At 35.0% G+C, this 15,824-nt stretch overlaps 1 protein-coding gene across 2 annotated transcripts in view; it reads left to right on the forward strand.

Annotated features, from left to right (window-relative positions):
• Positions 1-15,824, forward strand: part of LOC108574909 (glycerol-3-phosphate dehydrogenase [NAD(+)], cytoplasmic) — a 71,795-nt gene that overhangs the window by 16,030 nt on the left and 39,941 nt on the right. The window contains exons 7-8 of one of the 2 annotated variants that reach the window (XM_017937966.1): positions 482-681; positions 10,527-10,707. In XM_017937966.1, the coding sequence (XP_017793455.1) occupies positions 482-681; positions 10,527-10,707 (381 nt within the window). Of the gene's footprint in view, positions 1-481; positions 682-9,443; positions 9,628-10,526; positions 10,708-15,824 lie in introns of those variants that run through there. The other variant, XM_017938741.1, reaches the window with a different exon arrangement.

The raw sequence follows: 15,824 nt of genomic DNA on the forward strand, positions 1-15,824 counted from the left end.
GAGGAGGGTGGAATAAAACACCGCAACTCCTGGCAATGCAAGAACGGACTGGCTGGCCCAAGGTATCGTTCTACATCATCGGTCAGATGTTCGTGGCGAATTTTCCCAACCACTTCCAATCAAGGGACCTCACTTTTCTTGGTGTTGGTTGACCAGCTATGGTGCCGGGGCATCGCCAAGCCCCTGGGTGACCTTAGTCACCCCCCTGCGAAATTCGAACTAGATATAATCACGTTTTAAGAAATGATGCAAATTGATCACTGACATCAACAATTGACTAGCTTCGAATAATTGGGGTTAGCTAATAGCTGAGGCCGCTACCTCTTTCACTTGCTTTAGCACGAGAAAGTTTTGATTACAGCTGGTGATTCCACTCACTGAACTAATATAGACATTATAATACAGTACCGAAAATGTGCATATTCGCGTATTATATGAAATATCGTGTAACACATAAACACATATATTACATATTTTGCAGACTATCGAAGAATTAGAAAAAGAAATGTTGAATGGACAAAAACTACAGGGTCCCTTTACTGCTGAAGAAGTAAATTACATGTTGAAAGCAAGAAACATGGAAAGCAGATTTCCTCTTTTCACGGCTATACATCGGATTTGTGTTGGTGAGATAAAGGCTACGGAACTAATTCCATGCATACGCAATCATCCGGAACACATGTAAGCTTCATTGTCTCCACTATAATTAACGACGGATTAGTTTAAACTTGGCCGTTATTTAGATCTAATGTAGAGTGATAGATGTAAAATTGAATATATTGTAAAATTTATTTTTGGAATCGATGTATGTTAGTACTACTATATTCAAATTTAGGAATTTAACGAGGAGCAATATGTACATACGTACTATTTATTAAAAGCAATTCAATACCTCTGCTTCGTACAAGATATGAAATTTAAGCCAAAATTTGTTTAAAAAATTAATATTTTGTAATACGTTTCTTGTTATAATATAATAACAACCGTTACGTTTAGCCATGGTCCTATGTACTTGAATAAGTAGGTTGTGTAAGAGGATTTGATAGGACTGTAAAAAATACCTAAATATCAACATAGTGATATGTATAATGTATATAATACATGTACATACATGTAAATATAATTATTATATGCGTTAAAAGGAAAGAAATTATATATGTTTTTCAACACTATGTACAGGAATATAATGAAATGTTGGATTCCTATAAAATATAGCAACTTTTGCTTCTATCACAGAGCACAACATAGAATATACATAATTATATGTATCGAAATTTCGATAAATTAGTTAAAGAAATATGTTGTATTTGTTAATGTATAGTAGAAAGAACATGAATATTTTATTCTATATTCTCATAATAGAACGATAACCTAAGGTAACAACGTACTAAATGTAGCAAACTGTGTTTTATCGATTTTATCATTTTCTTTCCAGTCATCTCAAAATTATTGTAGATGTATACAAATGTATTTCGGCAGTATCATCTAGGTGCCTTATGTTGTATGAATGTCTATTATTGTTGTTAATCTCTATAGGGGTGTTGCGAAATCTCTCAATTGACTTGCATGAAATTTATTTCTTTATCAATTTTCATAAAATGCATAAAATGCCTAAATTTCATCTAATTCCTCTGTTTTAACCAGTGTATTGAAGTCTTACGCTTTCTGTAAAGAGGGTATAGAAGTTGAGAATGCAGTAACAGATTGTTGTTTTCAAAGACGTACAAAAATTGTAAACCATAGAAAAATATTGTTTATCCATAATACTCACCTAAAAACAAAAATATTTTTACGCACTGAACGAAGGTGTCAAAAGTTTGAAAAATGAACGTTACTATAATAACATCATTTTACATGAGTTTCCAGAGTTGTTCCGATGTATAACAAGACAATTTTTGTAAAATTTTAATTTCATACAAAGAAGACATACCTTAAAGCTTTTAAAATTTTACCTGTAGAAATAAATGTATTTAACGTATGTTGCTACTGTAAAAATGCTAACACCATAACTATCCCCTATCTCCCGAGCTTTATCCTTTACTTTCAGCTATTTTACGTTCTTTTCTTATTATTTCTACACGTTGTTATTTATGTACTATGAGCGAATGTTCGGCCGATTCCAGACCAAACACTCTAAGCGCTGCACTGCATCATGCAGAACAGCCGTACGCGGTTGATTTTGGACAATATGCACAAACTTGCATAACACGTACAACTCGGAGAAACTCGAAACAAAGAAACACCTGTGAACATGAATGGAGCCTTTTTGTTCAATCGTGTGTTTATTATACACGTGCCAGCTCTCGAATGGAAACACGGCAAACAAAGAAATTTTACCTTTCGCCCCGTCGCAGTCTAAACAGTTTTTTGCCACGAACTACCAGCGAAAGGAGGCAGGGCTAACGAAGCAGATGGAATATTGAAAATTAAAACTTCATCAGTAGGCTTGATGTAGACAACCTCTGCTCACAGGATCACAGGAGTTAGGAGATTGTATTTGGAACTCGTATATATTTTTACGCGTACTGAAGCAAGTACTTGCGAGAGAATGGAGAGACAGCGAGACATCTGGTGGCTATCGATAGAACCACTCACAAGGGAAGCTTCAGATGTAACCTTCACCGATTTCAGTGAAATTTAGCAGGGTGATAGATCTATGTCTACAATAAGCGTACCCGTAATTGTAGCCGTAGATATTGAATGAGTTATAAGAAAAGTACGTGTAAAGTTTGTCAGATATTCAAAGCAATGCGTTCGGGGGAGAGCCTAGACATAACACCTTCCTCTTAGAGAGAAGTGTTGTCCCATCTAATGGACTTCTTCCTGACGATATCCCAAGTGATCCTTAATTGGTGACGGAAGAGTTTTTCCATGCACGATGTATGCACGATCCAAATGCATACGTGTCCCTTTGCAGTGGTAGTTTCGCCGATGACACCGATCGACATAAGCGCAAGCTTAAGTACGGCAGAGTTAGAGGCCCGAGTAGGTCAATAAGACACTAAACGCTCATGGAACTACTCGTGATTCGGAACCTTGCGCGCAATCGTCGTATCGAAAATTTTATACAGTCAAAGTTGAGTGGGTTGCTGGCTAATGTTGTACCTTCTTCGGTTAAATCGATTACCTCTGCTCAGGGGATTGATCAATGTGCGAAGGAGGCTCTTGAATAAATGTAGATTTTGTGTGAAAATCACGAAACTTGGTTAACTCTAGGGGGTTCGGGGATTTTAGTGTGTTGAAATTGCTCGAGAGACGTTTATTTACACCACCGCATCTGTTCTTCTTTGGCATCTAAAAAATACGCCAAATTAGTACCTGCTAATTCAGAGCTGAAGGAAATGAGTGTGAACGGTCCCACCACAACAAGTATCCAAGATCTTGAGTGGCTGTATATCGCTCAAGGGGTTAAATACAAGGGAAAAGACCTGTACTACTCTATGTCTGGACCGTGGCTGTGAGTATAGTCCGATGCTTTGAATTACAGTATCTTCCTACGGAACGAAGAAGACCGTCGAGAAAATATTTACCAAAGAAGGACATTTAACTTTAACAAGTTTATTCTTCATGCGTTTACGTACAAGTTGGACATTACAAACTAGTGCGTAAACGCGTAACAAACTGACGGTGTACTCTGATTAATACTCCAAGGAAAACTGACTCGTTGCTACTGTGCTCGAGGCTCTCGGTACAGGGTGTTCTGTATTATGTAGGCATAACGTCAGTGGTGAATTCAACACACAAAAATAAGAAACAAGGTTTCCGAGTTACAGCTGTTTCTATCTTCCAATAATTCTTTTGACAAACTGAGCTCTTCATTCCACTGTTTACAAAGAACGTTTGATATCCTCCGGATTTCTATTTGTAGAAGTGCCTGAAGTCTTTGATTTACAACACACCAGAAGATAACCAGTGTTGCAGTTAAGGTACTCTTTTGTGCTGAATCCACCATTGAAATTATGCTCATATATTATGGAACACTCTGTATACTAAGTTTTCCTTTTGCTCTACGTGGTGACATCACACGGAGGGTATCAGCGTGTCGACCGCTTTCAATTGTAACATTTGCGGGTGCCTAGGTGCGGCGACATTTGCCATTCTCCGCTTCTTTACAGCCTTAATGGTTCCATCGGCGGCCACTAGATGTCTCACTCACTCACCTCTTTCCCGCAAGTGCTCACTCCTTTCTTCGTTCACATATGTACAGGTTACAATTTCTAACATTCCAAATGGTTGGGGCAGGAGTCGTTTGCATCAGCCTTACTAATGAAGCCTAGTAAGCGACCACGAGAGCCAGAACGCATTCCAAATCTTTTCCTTTCCAATTTTCTGTCTCTTTCCTCAGTCTGCCTCATGTTACCGATAGTTCGCAGTCCAAGGCTACACTTGACTGGCCGGTGACGATGTAAAGATCACTTTATTGCGTTTCCACCTGAATGCTGAGACGTGATACGGTTGTTTAATTCAACCAGTGGATTTCCACTTCAACGGTGATTTATTTTCAACCATTACGACGTTAAACAAAGCCAGGGTCAGGCGCGGGGTCTTGTTTGTCTCTCTGTAGGATACATAGACAATTTATCGTCGTTCAGGGACGTAAATAGACCAGGGTAAGTCTTTTTACCCTTGCTTACCTCGTCGACTTATAAAAAATAAAGGCGATATTACTAATGTTACATATTGTGATCTTATCCCGAAAGTTCTATACGCAAACGTGCTTCCAATATACATACGTGTAGCAAATTATTGTCCTAGAACAGTGATGAGCAATCCACGGCCCGCCGATGTTGTTTGTATAATCCACTTTAATCATCGGCTCAAGTGAAAAATTTTGTGTTTACAACTATACACTTATGAATCTATGAAATAATTGTCGAAAAGACCGTATGGTTGCAGTGTATATAGTATGATCAAAACAATAATCCCGGCAATAGTAGCTCGTAACTTTCAGAAAAGAAAATAAATTAAAGTGTTACCTATGTTGAGAATAAAAAATTCCACATTATAAATTAACAATTTTTGAATCAATAAATTAGGTTCTTCAAACATTCAGTTGCAGCGGCCCGTACGTACGGATTATTGGGTTTCGAATTTTAGCCCCCTGTAAACGAAGGTTGCTTATCACTGCTTTAGAACGATTATAATAAAAGCTGCTTATACTAATCCGTGTACCTATGTAATATTGAAATTACACAAGTTTATATAAAAAGGAATAATTACGAAAGTAAGGAAAATAATGACATACCGTTAACAGTAATAGCTGTACACAGTAATTAATACGTTCGCTACCAGGGTCACATGTGTGAAGCGCCAATTCTTGTGATAGATCGCTGTTATCTACATATATAACATATCGTACAAAGTGTGCAGTGTATCTATTTAATACATATTGCGTGTGCATAAGTGCAAGCATGCACTATATTATGTAAAACTGATAAAAAGTATAGGTATTAAGAGTGTAAACAGAAATAATACGAAGGATAGCGGATGGTGCTTCGACAGAACGCTGGTAGCGAAAGTGTTAAGCGAGAATTATATGCAATGAAAAACATACGAATGGCGCAAAAAATGATTAGGTTCATCAGGATGTTCTGTCGTTTTATTTTCACAGAAAGTAAACCAAGGACTTCCCTTTTCAAACTTTTATCAATTAATCTGTGGTACAATATCTGTCTTCAAAGTATTCAGTAATTTATTTATCCCTTTATGTAAAATTTCCAATTCGTGCAATTAAAATATTCTAATGAGTTCACAAGTTGATTTTCAACGTTCGAGTTTCTTCGCATTAACAAATTGTCGAAAAATTTTATTAGACGGTAAACTCCTTTTTTACTTGCTAAAACTGAATTTGCTTTTGTATATTCTTGATTGCGATAACATCATTATGAACAACATTTGGTTTACCGGTACGTTTCATTGCCAAGGCTGAGATTATCTAATCGAAATTGTTTGAACTACTTTTTTATTATACGTGCAAATGCAGTATTTGTTTCAAAAACCCAGTATAAAAATTTTCGTTTTTACAAGAGATGTTTATTAAATATCGCGCTGAAACTAAATAACTATTCCAGAAATTTTGCATCCCCTTTCAGTAGTCCATATTTGGCAAAATAGAATGCGTAAGCACTTCAACTTCCTGTCGTTTATGGAAATCTTTGAATAGAATTGCAAAAGTGCACGTGAAAACTGGCGACAGAACTTTTCGATCAACCTAATACTTGTTCATCTTTACAAATTGCTTTCATGCGGGTGAACAAACAGTTGGCGGTAATTCTGAGTAGAAATTATAAGGCTGTTAATTATTTCCGATTTTGACATGTCCTGACCACATAAAGAACTTTGTTAAAAAGTGATAACAAAAATACGAAAGGAATGGCAACACAGTTGGTCAAACACACTGGATTCTTATCTATTCCTATTTTGTAACATAACCTCACATCCAGTTACCATTCCCTTCGTATCTCGTATTATCGGTATAACTCTTTAACGAAGCATCAAACGACCTATGTTTATATGACATTTTTCTCTTACTTAAATCCATAGAACACACTGACAAAGTTTGATCCGAAAAAATTCGGACACCCTGTATATAACTAACAATAACTATACACGAGAGTGCAAACGTGCACAGCTTTGTGTTGGATATAACGTGTAGTGCAGTGCTGCGTGTTTAATCTAGTATCGGCTTTACATTGTAGAAAATATTTAGGATCTTTTATTGAAGTGAAGAGGCAGTGTGTGTTTCTTCTCTGCTATAATCGAACAGACGTTACCCTTTATTGAAAAAATTATACACTGTAATTGTTCCAAATAAGCATCATTGAAATGCAACTACAAAGAATAATTTACGAAAAATAAAATGAGAGTTCTTGTACGAGAAGCGTTATATACAGGGTGTCCCGTTACTCCTCGAACACCCGGAAATGGGGGGTTCCTGAGGTGACTCTGAACAACTTTTTCCTTTACCAAAATGTTGTTTGAAGCTTCATTTTTGAATTATTAACGAAAAACACTGGCCAATCAGAGCGCGCGTAGAGCCCGCGCTCAGGGACGGACGAACAGAGATTCTCACCCGCGCGCTATCATGAACAACGCGTACGCGTGACTTCTCGGTTATCGGTCGCTGTCAAAAAAATTTTACTTTGCACCGCTATTTTTATAAGGCTCAGAGAAATGGGTTTTTGCCGTCATTCCGACATTTGTATAAATTTTTGAAAAAACTGCAATTAGTCGGAATCGTGAAGAAAATAGCGAAGGTCGTTTTTAACGCGTACGCATTTGTTCGATCGCGCGCGGGTGAGCCTCTGTTCTTCGTCCCTGAGCGCGAGCTCTGTGATTGGCCAGTGTTTTTCGATAATAATTCAGAAATGAAGCTTCAAACAACATTTTGGTAAAGGAAAAAGTTGTTCAGAGTCACCCCAGCAACCCCCCATTTCCGGGTGTTCGAGGAGTTACAGGACACCCTGTAGATGCTGTTCTATCTGTAACTCTCAATATTTCCATTATTTTTTTTGTATTTATCTTAAAATATACAATATTTATAATATTTGTAAAATGGAGTTCTTAGAATCATATTCCGAATGGATCTGAAAGGAACCATATTTGAAATTTATATAACATTGTCCCATACATAAAACATTTTGCAAAAAAGTTTACAACGGGTGACGATGATTCTTGTAACATAAAGATGATAATTGTTGGTCACCGCAAAAAATTATTGATTATACCGTATGAAAAACGAATTCTTTTATTTCGTGTTTGGATAATAATCTACCAAAGTAAATTTACAATTGTCATCCTTAATGTTTACATTAGATCGAAGATATATGAAAATGTTTTTACATCAAACTTGATCTTTAAAGATTTTTATTTTTACAAAATTTCCTACTTCGTTTCTGTTGTTGCAATAGATCCCACAATTTATTTTCAAGCAACAACAGTGAAGTTTCTTTCAAATTCTAAGGCATATCGAGACAGCTTTGAAATTTTCTTCGTATGCTTGCAGAACTCACACATACAAATCTAACTACCGATTTTGTGAACTATAAATCCAGATTCTGCAGTTGTTTTTTTTTTTTTTAATGTAAAAATGTAAGATGCTTTTTTACAACAGTTTCTTAATCTAATTATATTTTTATCTGCCTTTTGTTGACGAAACATTCTTCTTTAACTTTTTGTCTTTAATAACATACCAGTTTATACTTTTATAGCATATCGAGATTATCAGCATCGCTAGTATACAGTTCAAATTACTTTCAGTTGACAATTCGTCGTTAATGTAGACAAACGTCTGCTCGTTGTAAAGAATGAAACGAAACTGACCTGATGTAGATACAGTGGCTACTTTTGATATCAAAAACTGCAACAGTAGCTACTGTATCGTATCAGGCCGTGGAAGCCTTAAATTTCCAGTATGGATCATCATAAATAACTTGTTATACACGTGAATGGAATTTGTTTTTGACATTTACAAGAATAGACCGAAAATATTTTCTGAAAGGTTTAGGTAGCTTTCTATTTTTTTTTTTTTTAGCCGACGAACTAAAAAGGTTTCCTGAAAAAACACTTTCAGTTTTGTGACTCCTATACCCCCTTTAAAAATAATTCGCTAAAAGCAATGCTTTTTTTTAAATCGTAGAAAAATTGACAGGGTAAAGGAAATGATGTAGTTTAAAGGGCCATGGAGTTTCTTATGAAACTTTCAATTTATGGATCAATAGTTGCCTAAAATATTAGTAGACATAATTTATGTGTCTGTTTTTCAGTTAATTCTTTCAGATTATTATACACTTTACATTTTCAATTGTAATTAAAACTAACTACCCTAATAATTTCAGTACACCCTTAACAACGCCATTAAATTATGTAGTTGCAGTTTTCCTAACACCATAAAATATCCAAGATCGTACAAATGTTAGCTTGTTTATACAATGATACGGTACGTAGCACGTAAAACCATGTTATCGTTATCCTATATTACAATGAAATTTTTATCAGAATTGTTATGTGATAGAAACTAAGCAGATTTTGTGAATAAATATATTAGCGATATTTCGATTTTCTGTGGATTGAGATTTCCATGTATTATTGTGAATTTTTGTATTATAGAATTAAAATTAATTTAAACAGTGTAACATACAAATTAAAAATATATTATTTGGTAATTTGAAGATTTTTGTTTAGAATTATACTTGTCCTTTTTCCAAAGCCTTTCAATCCAATATTCGTAACTAACTAACAGTGTATATATACAATACTTGTTTATTATACACACCTTTATACATTATTAATTGGACTAATTGTAGTTGTGCTATCGTTTACTTTTACTTTATGTCAAGCATGTTTAAGGGTGTAAAAAGGTGTGGTGTACAGGAATAACGTTCGTCATAATAAAATGTATGCAAGAGATTCCTTAGTTTTAATTATATTTAATTCATATTTAGGAACGATGACGTTAGTGTGCCAGTACTGCAACTACCTTTACCAAGATGCCATCTGTGAAGATTATTTGGAGGGCATGAAAGAAGATTGTATGTTATTTCTACATTAGAGACTGTTATTGTATAATGAAGGTTTTGTAAGGTACATCACAGTGATATCTACTATACGGCAAAATAGCCACAACGATTTTACGCAATGCAACGGTAAAAAGTTATGTTTAATTCTTTTATACAACATATTTTTATATTAAAACGGCATTAGTAACTTAATCTGTCTTTTCATTACTTTTGTTCGTAACTTCGGAGAAAAAATTCATGCAAATTTCTCGAAGGCCAATACACGTTAATTACACAAATGTTCGTGCATTACTCTAGCGAATTAGGGATTGAATTTCATCTTTGAATATCAAGTTCAACATTGTCTTGCGATATCAAAACCTTCGGTGTATATTAAGTATTATTACTACCCTATCGGTAATTTTAGCGCCCATTCTGGTCAAGGTTGTCAATTACGTTTAAGTTGGCCTTGGTCCAGAACAGAAAACGTCAACCGTTAGAAAATAATTTGCGATCGTTACTAAGGTCAATGAAGGCTGAAGTTAGTTTGTAAGTTAGTCGGTCAGTCAGTCAGTCGTACATCGTCGTTCGAAAATAAGCAAATTTGTTGTACTTTCGATCTACGTAGAGTATTATTTGAAACGTTTGCGAATTTGTAAATTGAAAGTTTTTGTAGTACCTTGAAACCGCAAAATGGCTGCTCCAGCGAAGAAAAGAGTGTGCGTTGTAGGAAGTGGCAACTGGTATGTGTTAACGATAATTTGTCTTTTATATTTCGAAAATAAATGAAAATTGTTTATTGCATTTATCAAGAAAATTGATTTGATTTCACGGTAACTGTATCGTTTTCATATTTATATTTGATTTTTATACGTATACAGCTTCTGTTCCTTATCAATATTTGCATAAGTGTTCGCGTACAATTTAATATTCTATCAGATATACATACAGCTGATAAATCGGAATTTTAGAATTGATCTTTCTCAGGTATTAGTGCAAGATACTACTCGCTTATTTTTTACACTTTAGGGGATCAGCCATTGCAAAAATTGTGGGTGCCAATGTTGTTAAATATAACAACAAATTTGAAACACGTGTCACAATGTATGTTTATGAGGAAATAGTGAATAGTCAGAAGTTGACTGATATTATTAATCAGTTACATGAAAACGTGAAATACCTTCCCGGGCACAAGCTTCCAGAAAATATTGTAAGTCCTATTGAATACATAAAATTGCATGTTGCTTTCTAACTGTATCACGAGTTTCTTCGAGTTATGCAAAATTTTACAAATTCACAATTTCCACTTTTACTTTTACAAACGCGTTTGAACTTTCTCCACCTATTTTGTGTCATAATTATTACAATTACAAAGACGCTTATAAACCGTTAGTGAGATAATAGTTTTTCGTTAAACGTTATAATAAAATAATTAACCCTTTGCACTACGAGTGCCAACTTGGTTGACGTTTCACTTTAAAACTTTATACTGCCTCGTTCTATCGTACAGGGTGAGGCAGGACGCGTGGTACAACCGGGCATGGGTGATTCTACATGTCGAAATAAACGGCAAATAAAGAATAAAATTTGTTCGTTTCGTGCCTCGTTTTCAAGAAAATCGAGTTTGAATATCTACTAAGTACGTGTCCACTTCACTGTCACTGGGCTTCGTATTTGTGCTAATAAGCGGTACCAATGTCACGATAAGTACTAATAATACGTTTATTAACAATTTTCTTGGTCTACGTGTACATTACCGAGTGAACTGTCGAAAATGATGTGCTTGTTGACGCATACAAATTCTTGCTCTTCGAATCAGAGAGTTGTGGACTGATGCCCCACGGTGGTTTCACGCTTTAATTCTTCGAAAGCCTCTGGTCCCTCTTCAAATCACGAGTAAATCTTTCGCCGTTTGTTCGAGAGCCTGTATAATTCTTCCTACGAGTTGCAAAAGATTTTCATTATTTCTTTGCGAAATGCGACATTACCGCTATTTATCAACACAAAAGTGTAAACAGAAGCAACAGGTTGTAGGGAATCTTTGAATTCAATTTTCTCGAAAAGTAAGCTTCTTATGAAAAAATGTTGTTCTTTATCTTCGGTTTACTTTTACACGCAGAATCATCCACTACTCGGTTGTACCACAAGTCCTACCTCATCCTTTATATTGTCCATAAAATTTAACGTAATTTCTTTCTTTCTTCAAATAAGTCTGAGATGTGCTTTAAGTATTATGCACATGTGTTTGAGTCAGTAGTATGGAGCACGAAAAAAAAATTCGATGTTGCGTTAAAGCCTGAACAACATGTGAGTTTGCCTGTTTTAGTTACGTTTTAGGTCAACTTAGGGTGCACATATTTAATTATGCGTTGACCATTTGTCAGAGTTGCATTGCACTTGAATCTTGAAACAGACTTGTGCCAAACGTTTACGAGAATTTTGTTAATGTTATTGATTGATAAAAATATTGTAAAATTTTGGAAAGAAATGTGCTCAATTAGTACAATGACGACAATAAAAAACCAATTACCAATTGTTGACTTAATGATTTAAATGTGATATTTAAATGTTGCAGTCATTAGTTTATTTTCCTTGTCGTTTATTATATTCATATAAAATATGCACACGTCGAGACACTTGTATTAGAAATAAACTTTGAAATATTGAAATCATTCCCATTTCCATCTATTTCTTTTCATCTGCGGATTAATTTCATTTAAATAGCGAATCTCAATTATTCATTTCATGTTACACATAACGTTACACGTTTCCATTATTCTTCATTGTTCTCTTTAAGAAAAGGGATGAAATATTTATATACACACATCGATTGTTTCTTTCGAATTTTAACAGATGAAGAGAAAAGCACGATGCTACTGTGAAGCATACTATTATGTTAACAGTTTCCAATATTGGTCAAATCTAATCTAATTATACAAATTGTCCCATGCTTCTGTCATCAAACTCTGCGAGCATTTCCACAAATAAGAATAAAAAAATGCGTTATAAATACCAAGACCTATGAAAGCTTTATTAGAATGTTATAACAAAAATATGAAGTAACGACGGACTTGGTTTTCGCACGGTCAAATGTAGGAATAAGTTAATGAATAGCTCACGTTCCGGTTCATGATTTTTCATGTTCCGGTTCATTGCTTACGAATCTTAAACCGGAACACGAGCTATTAAATAAATAATACACCTCCTTTAGACACGCCATTATCAGTGTGTCTCACTGCAATGGTTACGAAACGTCGGAATACTTTCCCCATAAGGGCACGGTTTTCATCCGAAAATTTCAATAACGATAATTATTCTCCGGGCATTGAAAGCCTTAAATCTTTCAATTAATGAACATGTACGTATCTAAACTGTTTTTCTTAATTTTATCACTATTCAGACATGCTGTATGTTGCAATTAATTTATTTATATTTTCCCATTTCAAGTCGCTTATTTTTAAGGAATGTGTGTTATATATGAATATGCCAAATATTTCGGACATTGTAGCTCTTTTATTGTAATTTTCAACCGGAGTAGGTGCATACTTTCTTTCATATTTACTCTATTCGTTAAACTTTTCCGTAAAAACGAAGTATTGTTAATAAGTTTATGTAATATGCTTGACAATTTTGTATCGACTTCCAACTGCTTTTTAGATGTGACCGAATCTATCATTTATAGACTGATGAATACGAACAAATTTTAAAATATTCCTCCTTTCATAAAAGATTCAAATTTATTTAGATTTGATGAGAAATTTTGAAGTTATCGAATCAATTTCCACAAAGAGAACCAAGTACTGCAAGTATTTGCGGTAGCCATGAAACAAAGAACCTTTTATCTCTGTTCTAAGGACACAACTTTGAATCCCGTTGGGATAGAAATAGCTTTTTTCTTTTTCTCTTTTTGTTTAACTTTTATTTTTCGTGTATCGTACCTATAATTATTCAGATTTACTGTTTTCTAACATATTTTTATTTTTCTACGTTTATGTATAATATTTCAACACAATACAAATTTCTGTCAGTTTATTAAACAGTCACATTGAAATATTTAATTAGAGAAGTATAACTATAATATTGAATTCTCAACACTTTCATATACAGTAGTGCACACATAAGCGTCAGCAGTCGGGACCGAATGCGGACGCTTAACACGTTAAACGCCCAGCCTGTTTTGCTTACCGTTCAGTTCAGGTCAAGTGGGCCATGCGAACTATAAACAGAAGACGACCAACGAAAAGTGTACTGTCAGTCACCGGCGACTGACACTATGCCTTCCGTTCAGGCCGCGTCAGTCACCGGTGACTGACATGGCGCTTAACGTGTTAAGTGGGGAGGTGACTTCTGCGAATTTAACTAAACGAAAGAGAGGAGATGTGCCTGAATGGGATACCGAATTCGATATCGAATTACTTTGTTTCACACGGCACGCTCGAACTCCACTCCGATGTCCCAATTCCAAGAATTGGTGGGGATAGCGACGGACGCTTAAGTGTGCAAAAATGCGGACGCTTATGTGTGCGCTACTGTACATACTTAGTTTGTGCATCGAGTCGTGAAATATCCTTTTACGCCTAATAAAAGTTCCACATCCACAAACTATCGCAATAAATATATATAGCGAACTCGTAAAATCGGCCAGGAGTCAGAGTAAACATGTTTCGAGTATTCTAACAAGGGAATTGACAGAAATATAATAAGATAAGGTCCTGAACCCTTAGTCAGGTCCTTCAAATTTTTACAATGGTCCTCATTTTCATCTATATTCTATTTCAATTTTTACTACTTTGTCCACTACTTTCTTCCAATAATTGCCGTCGACGTTGTTTACTTCATTCTGCATCGATTCCACGTTCTTAAAATTAGGCTAGCCAATTGATCTGCGTTGGCCACATAGGTTTATGATACACCAGGTACAGAGAGAAACTTCAAATATTAAAAATTCTGATTTGCATTTTTTATTTATTCGATAGTACACGAAATACCGTCAGTCGTCAATTGTCATTCTTTTATTATACGGACCCAAAAACAGAATGCCGTATACGCACTTGACTACGGCTAGATCAAGCTGTCAGTTGGTGTTTCAATTTACAACCTCCCTATATATTTGTTCTACCAACCTTACACGCTGCGTGGAATGTAATGTTAAAGAATTGAAAAGAAAATGTAAGAAGAAAAATATACAAGGGCGCTTAAAACGATCGCTAAAATAACACGGTATTCCTTTCGCTGGTAAATATCGGTAATTTATGTCCGCTGCTGCTTTTTCTTTTTTTTTTTTTTTTTTTTTAACATAAGTCCGTAAGTTGAAACAGTAGGGGTAATAAGAGTTTCCTGGAGTAGAATATGGCTCCTTACACTGCAAGAAAAATAAAAACGTTAGCATGCATAATTATCATTTATAGCTAATGACAAAGTAATTTATGTTAGGCAGGAAAATTTAATTTGTGTCCGCTGCTGCTACCCTTCTTCCCGTTTTATATATTCCCATCAGCCGTTGGGACCGTGCAAGCCTTGGGGTGGGGGTGTAGCCTGCAGTCATCCATGTTTTAAGGCCCCCTGCGGCTTGGGTCTCGCGGCCACCGCTTAGGCGCGTCGTACAGCGCCTTACAAAAGTTGTAACAAATCTCGTAAGTTAATTAAACCTACCTCCTTAAATACTTTAAATACTTCTTTAATAACTGCGAGTTCCATCTAGCGAAATTTGCGTATACAGTAGGTCCCCGTATAACGCAATAAAAGAAAAAAGAACATACAAATTCTGAATTTGTAATTTTGGGTTAGTTAAATGTGACCCAAAAAGCGACGTCGGTGAAATTTAATTTCTATTATATTTCCCACGTTATAGGGAGTCCTACTGTACAATAATTTAACAGATCGACGTAATAGGAGATTATTAGCTTATGGAGGGCACTTTTAATTCTTTAGGCATATCTCTTCGTTAACACAATCTTTTTTTTCGTCTCATGACAGCACGACTCCGTTGGTTTTTTTGCTTGCAATTAGGCTAGAAGCTACCTTCTTACTTCTATTTATGACTATTGCGACTATCAAATGGCGTGGTAAGATTTAAAAACGTTAGCAAAAAAGCTATAATTGAAAAATTAATATTTATGTTTACTTATGTCCTCTTCGTACAATATTCTTATGTAATCTTTATAAGATTAATGCTGTAACTGTACTTTAGTGATAATACTATCTATATCTTCTTGCTTAGCAATTTTATTATTAACAGTAACATCATCCATTAGACGTGCATATTGTAAAAATTATAATGCAAAAGATAATATATTATTTATTTAATATAAAATTTTATTTATGAAT

This window comes from Habropoda laboriosa, unplaced genomic scaffold (genome assembly GCF_001263275.1).
Source record: "Habropoda laboriosa isolate 0110345459 unplaced genomic scaffold, ASM126327v1 scaffold25, whole genome shotgun sequence".
Lineage (NCBI taxonomy): Eukaryota > Metazoa > Arthropoda > Insecta > Hymenoptera > Apidae > Habropoda > Habropoda laboriosa.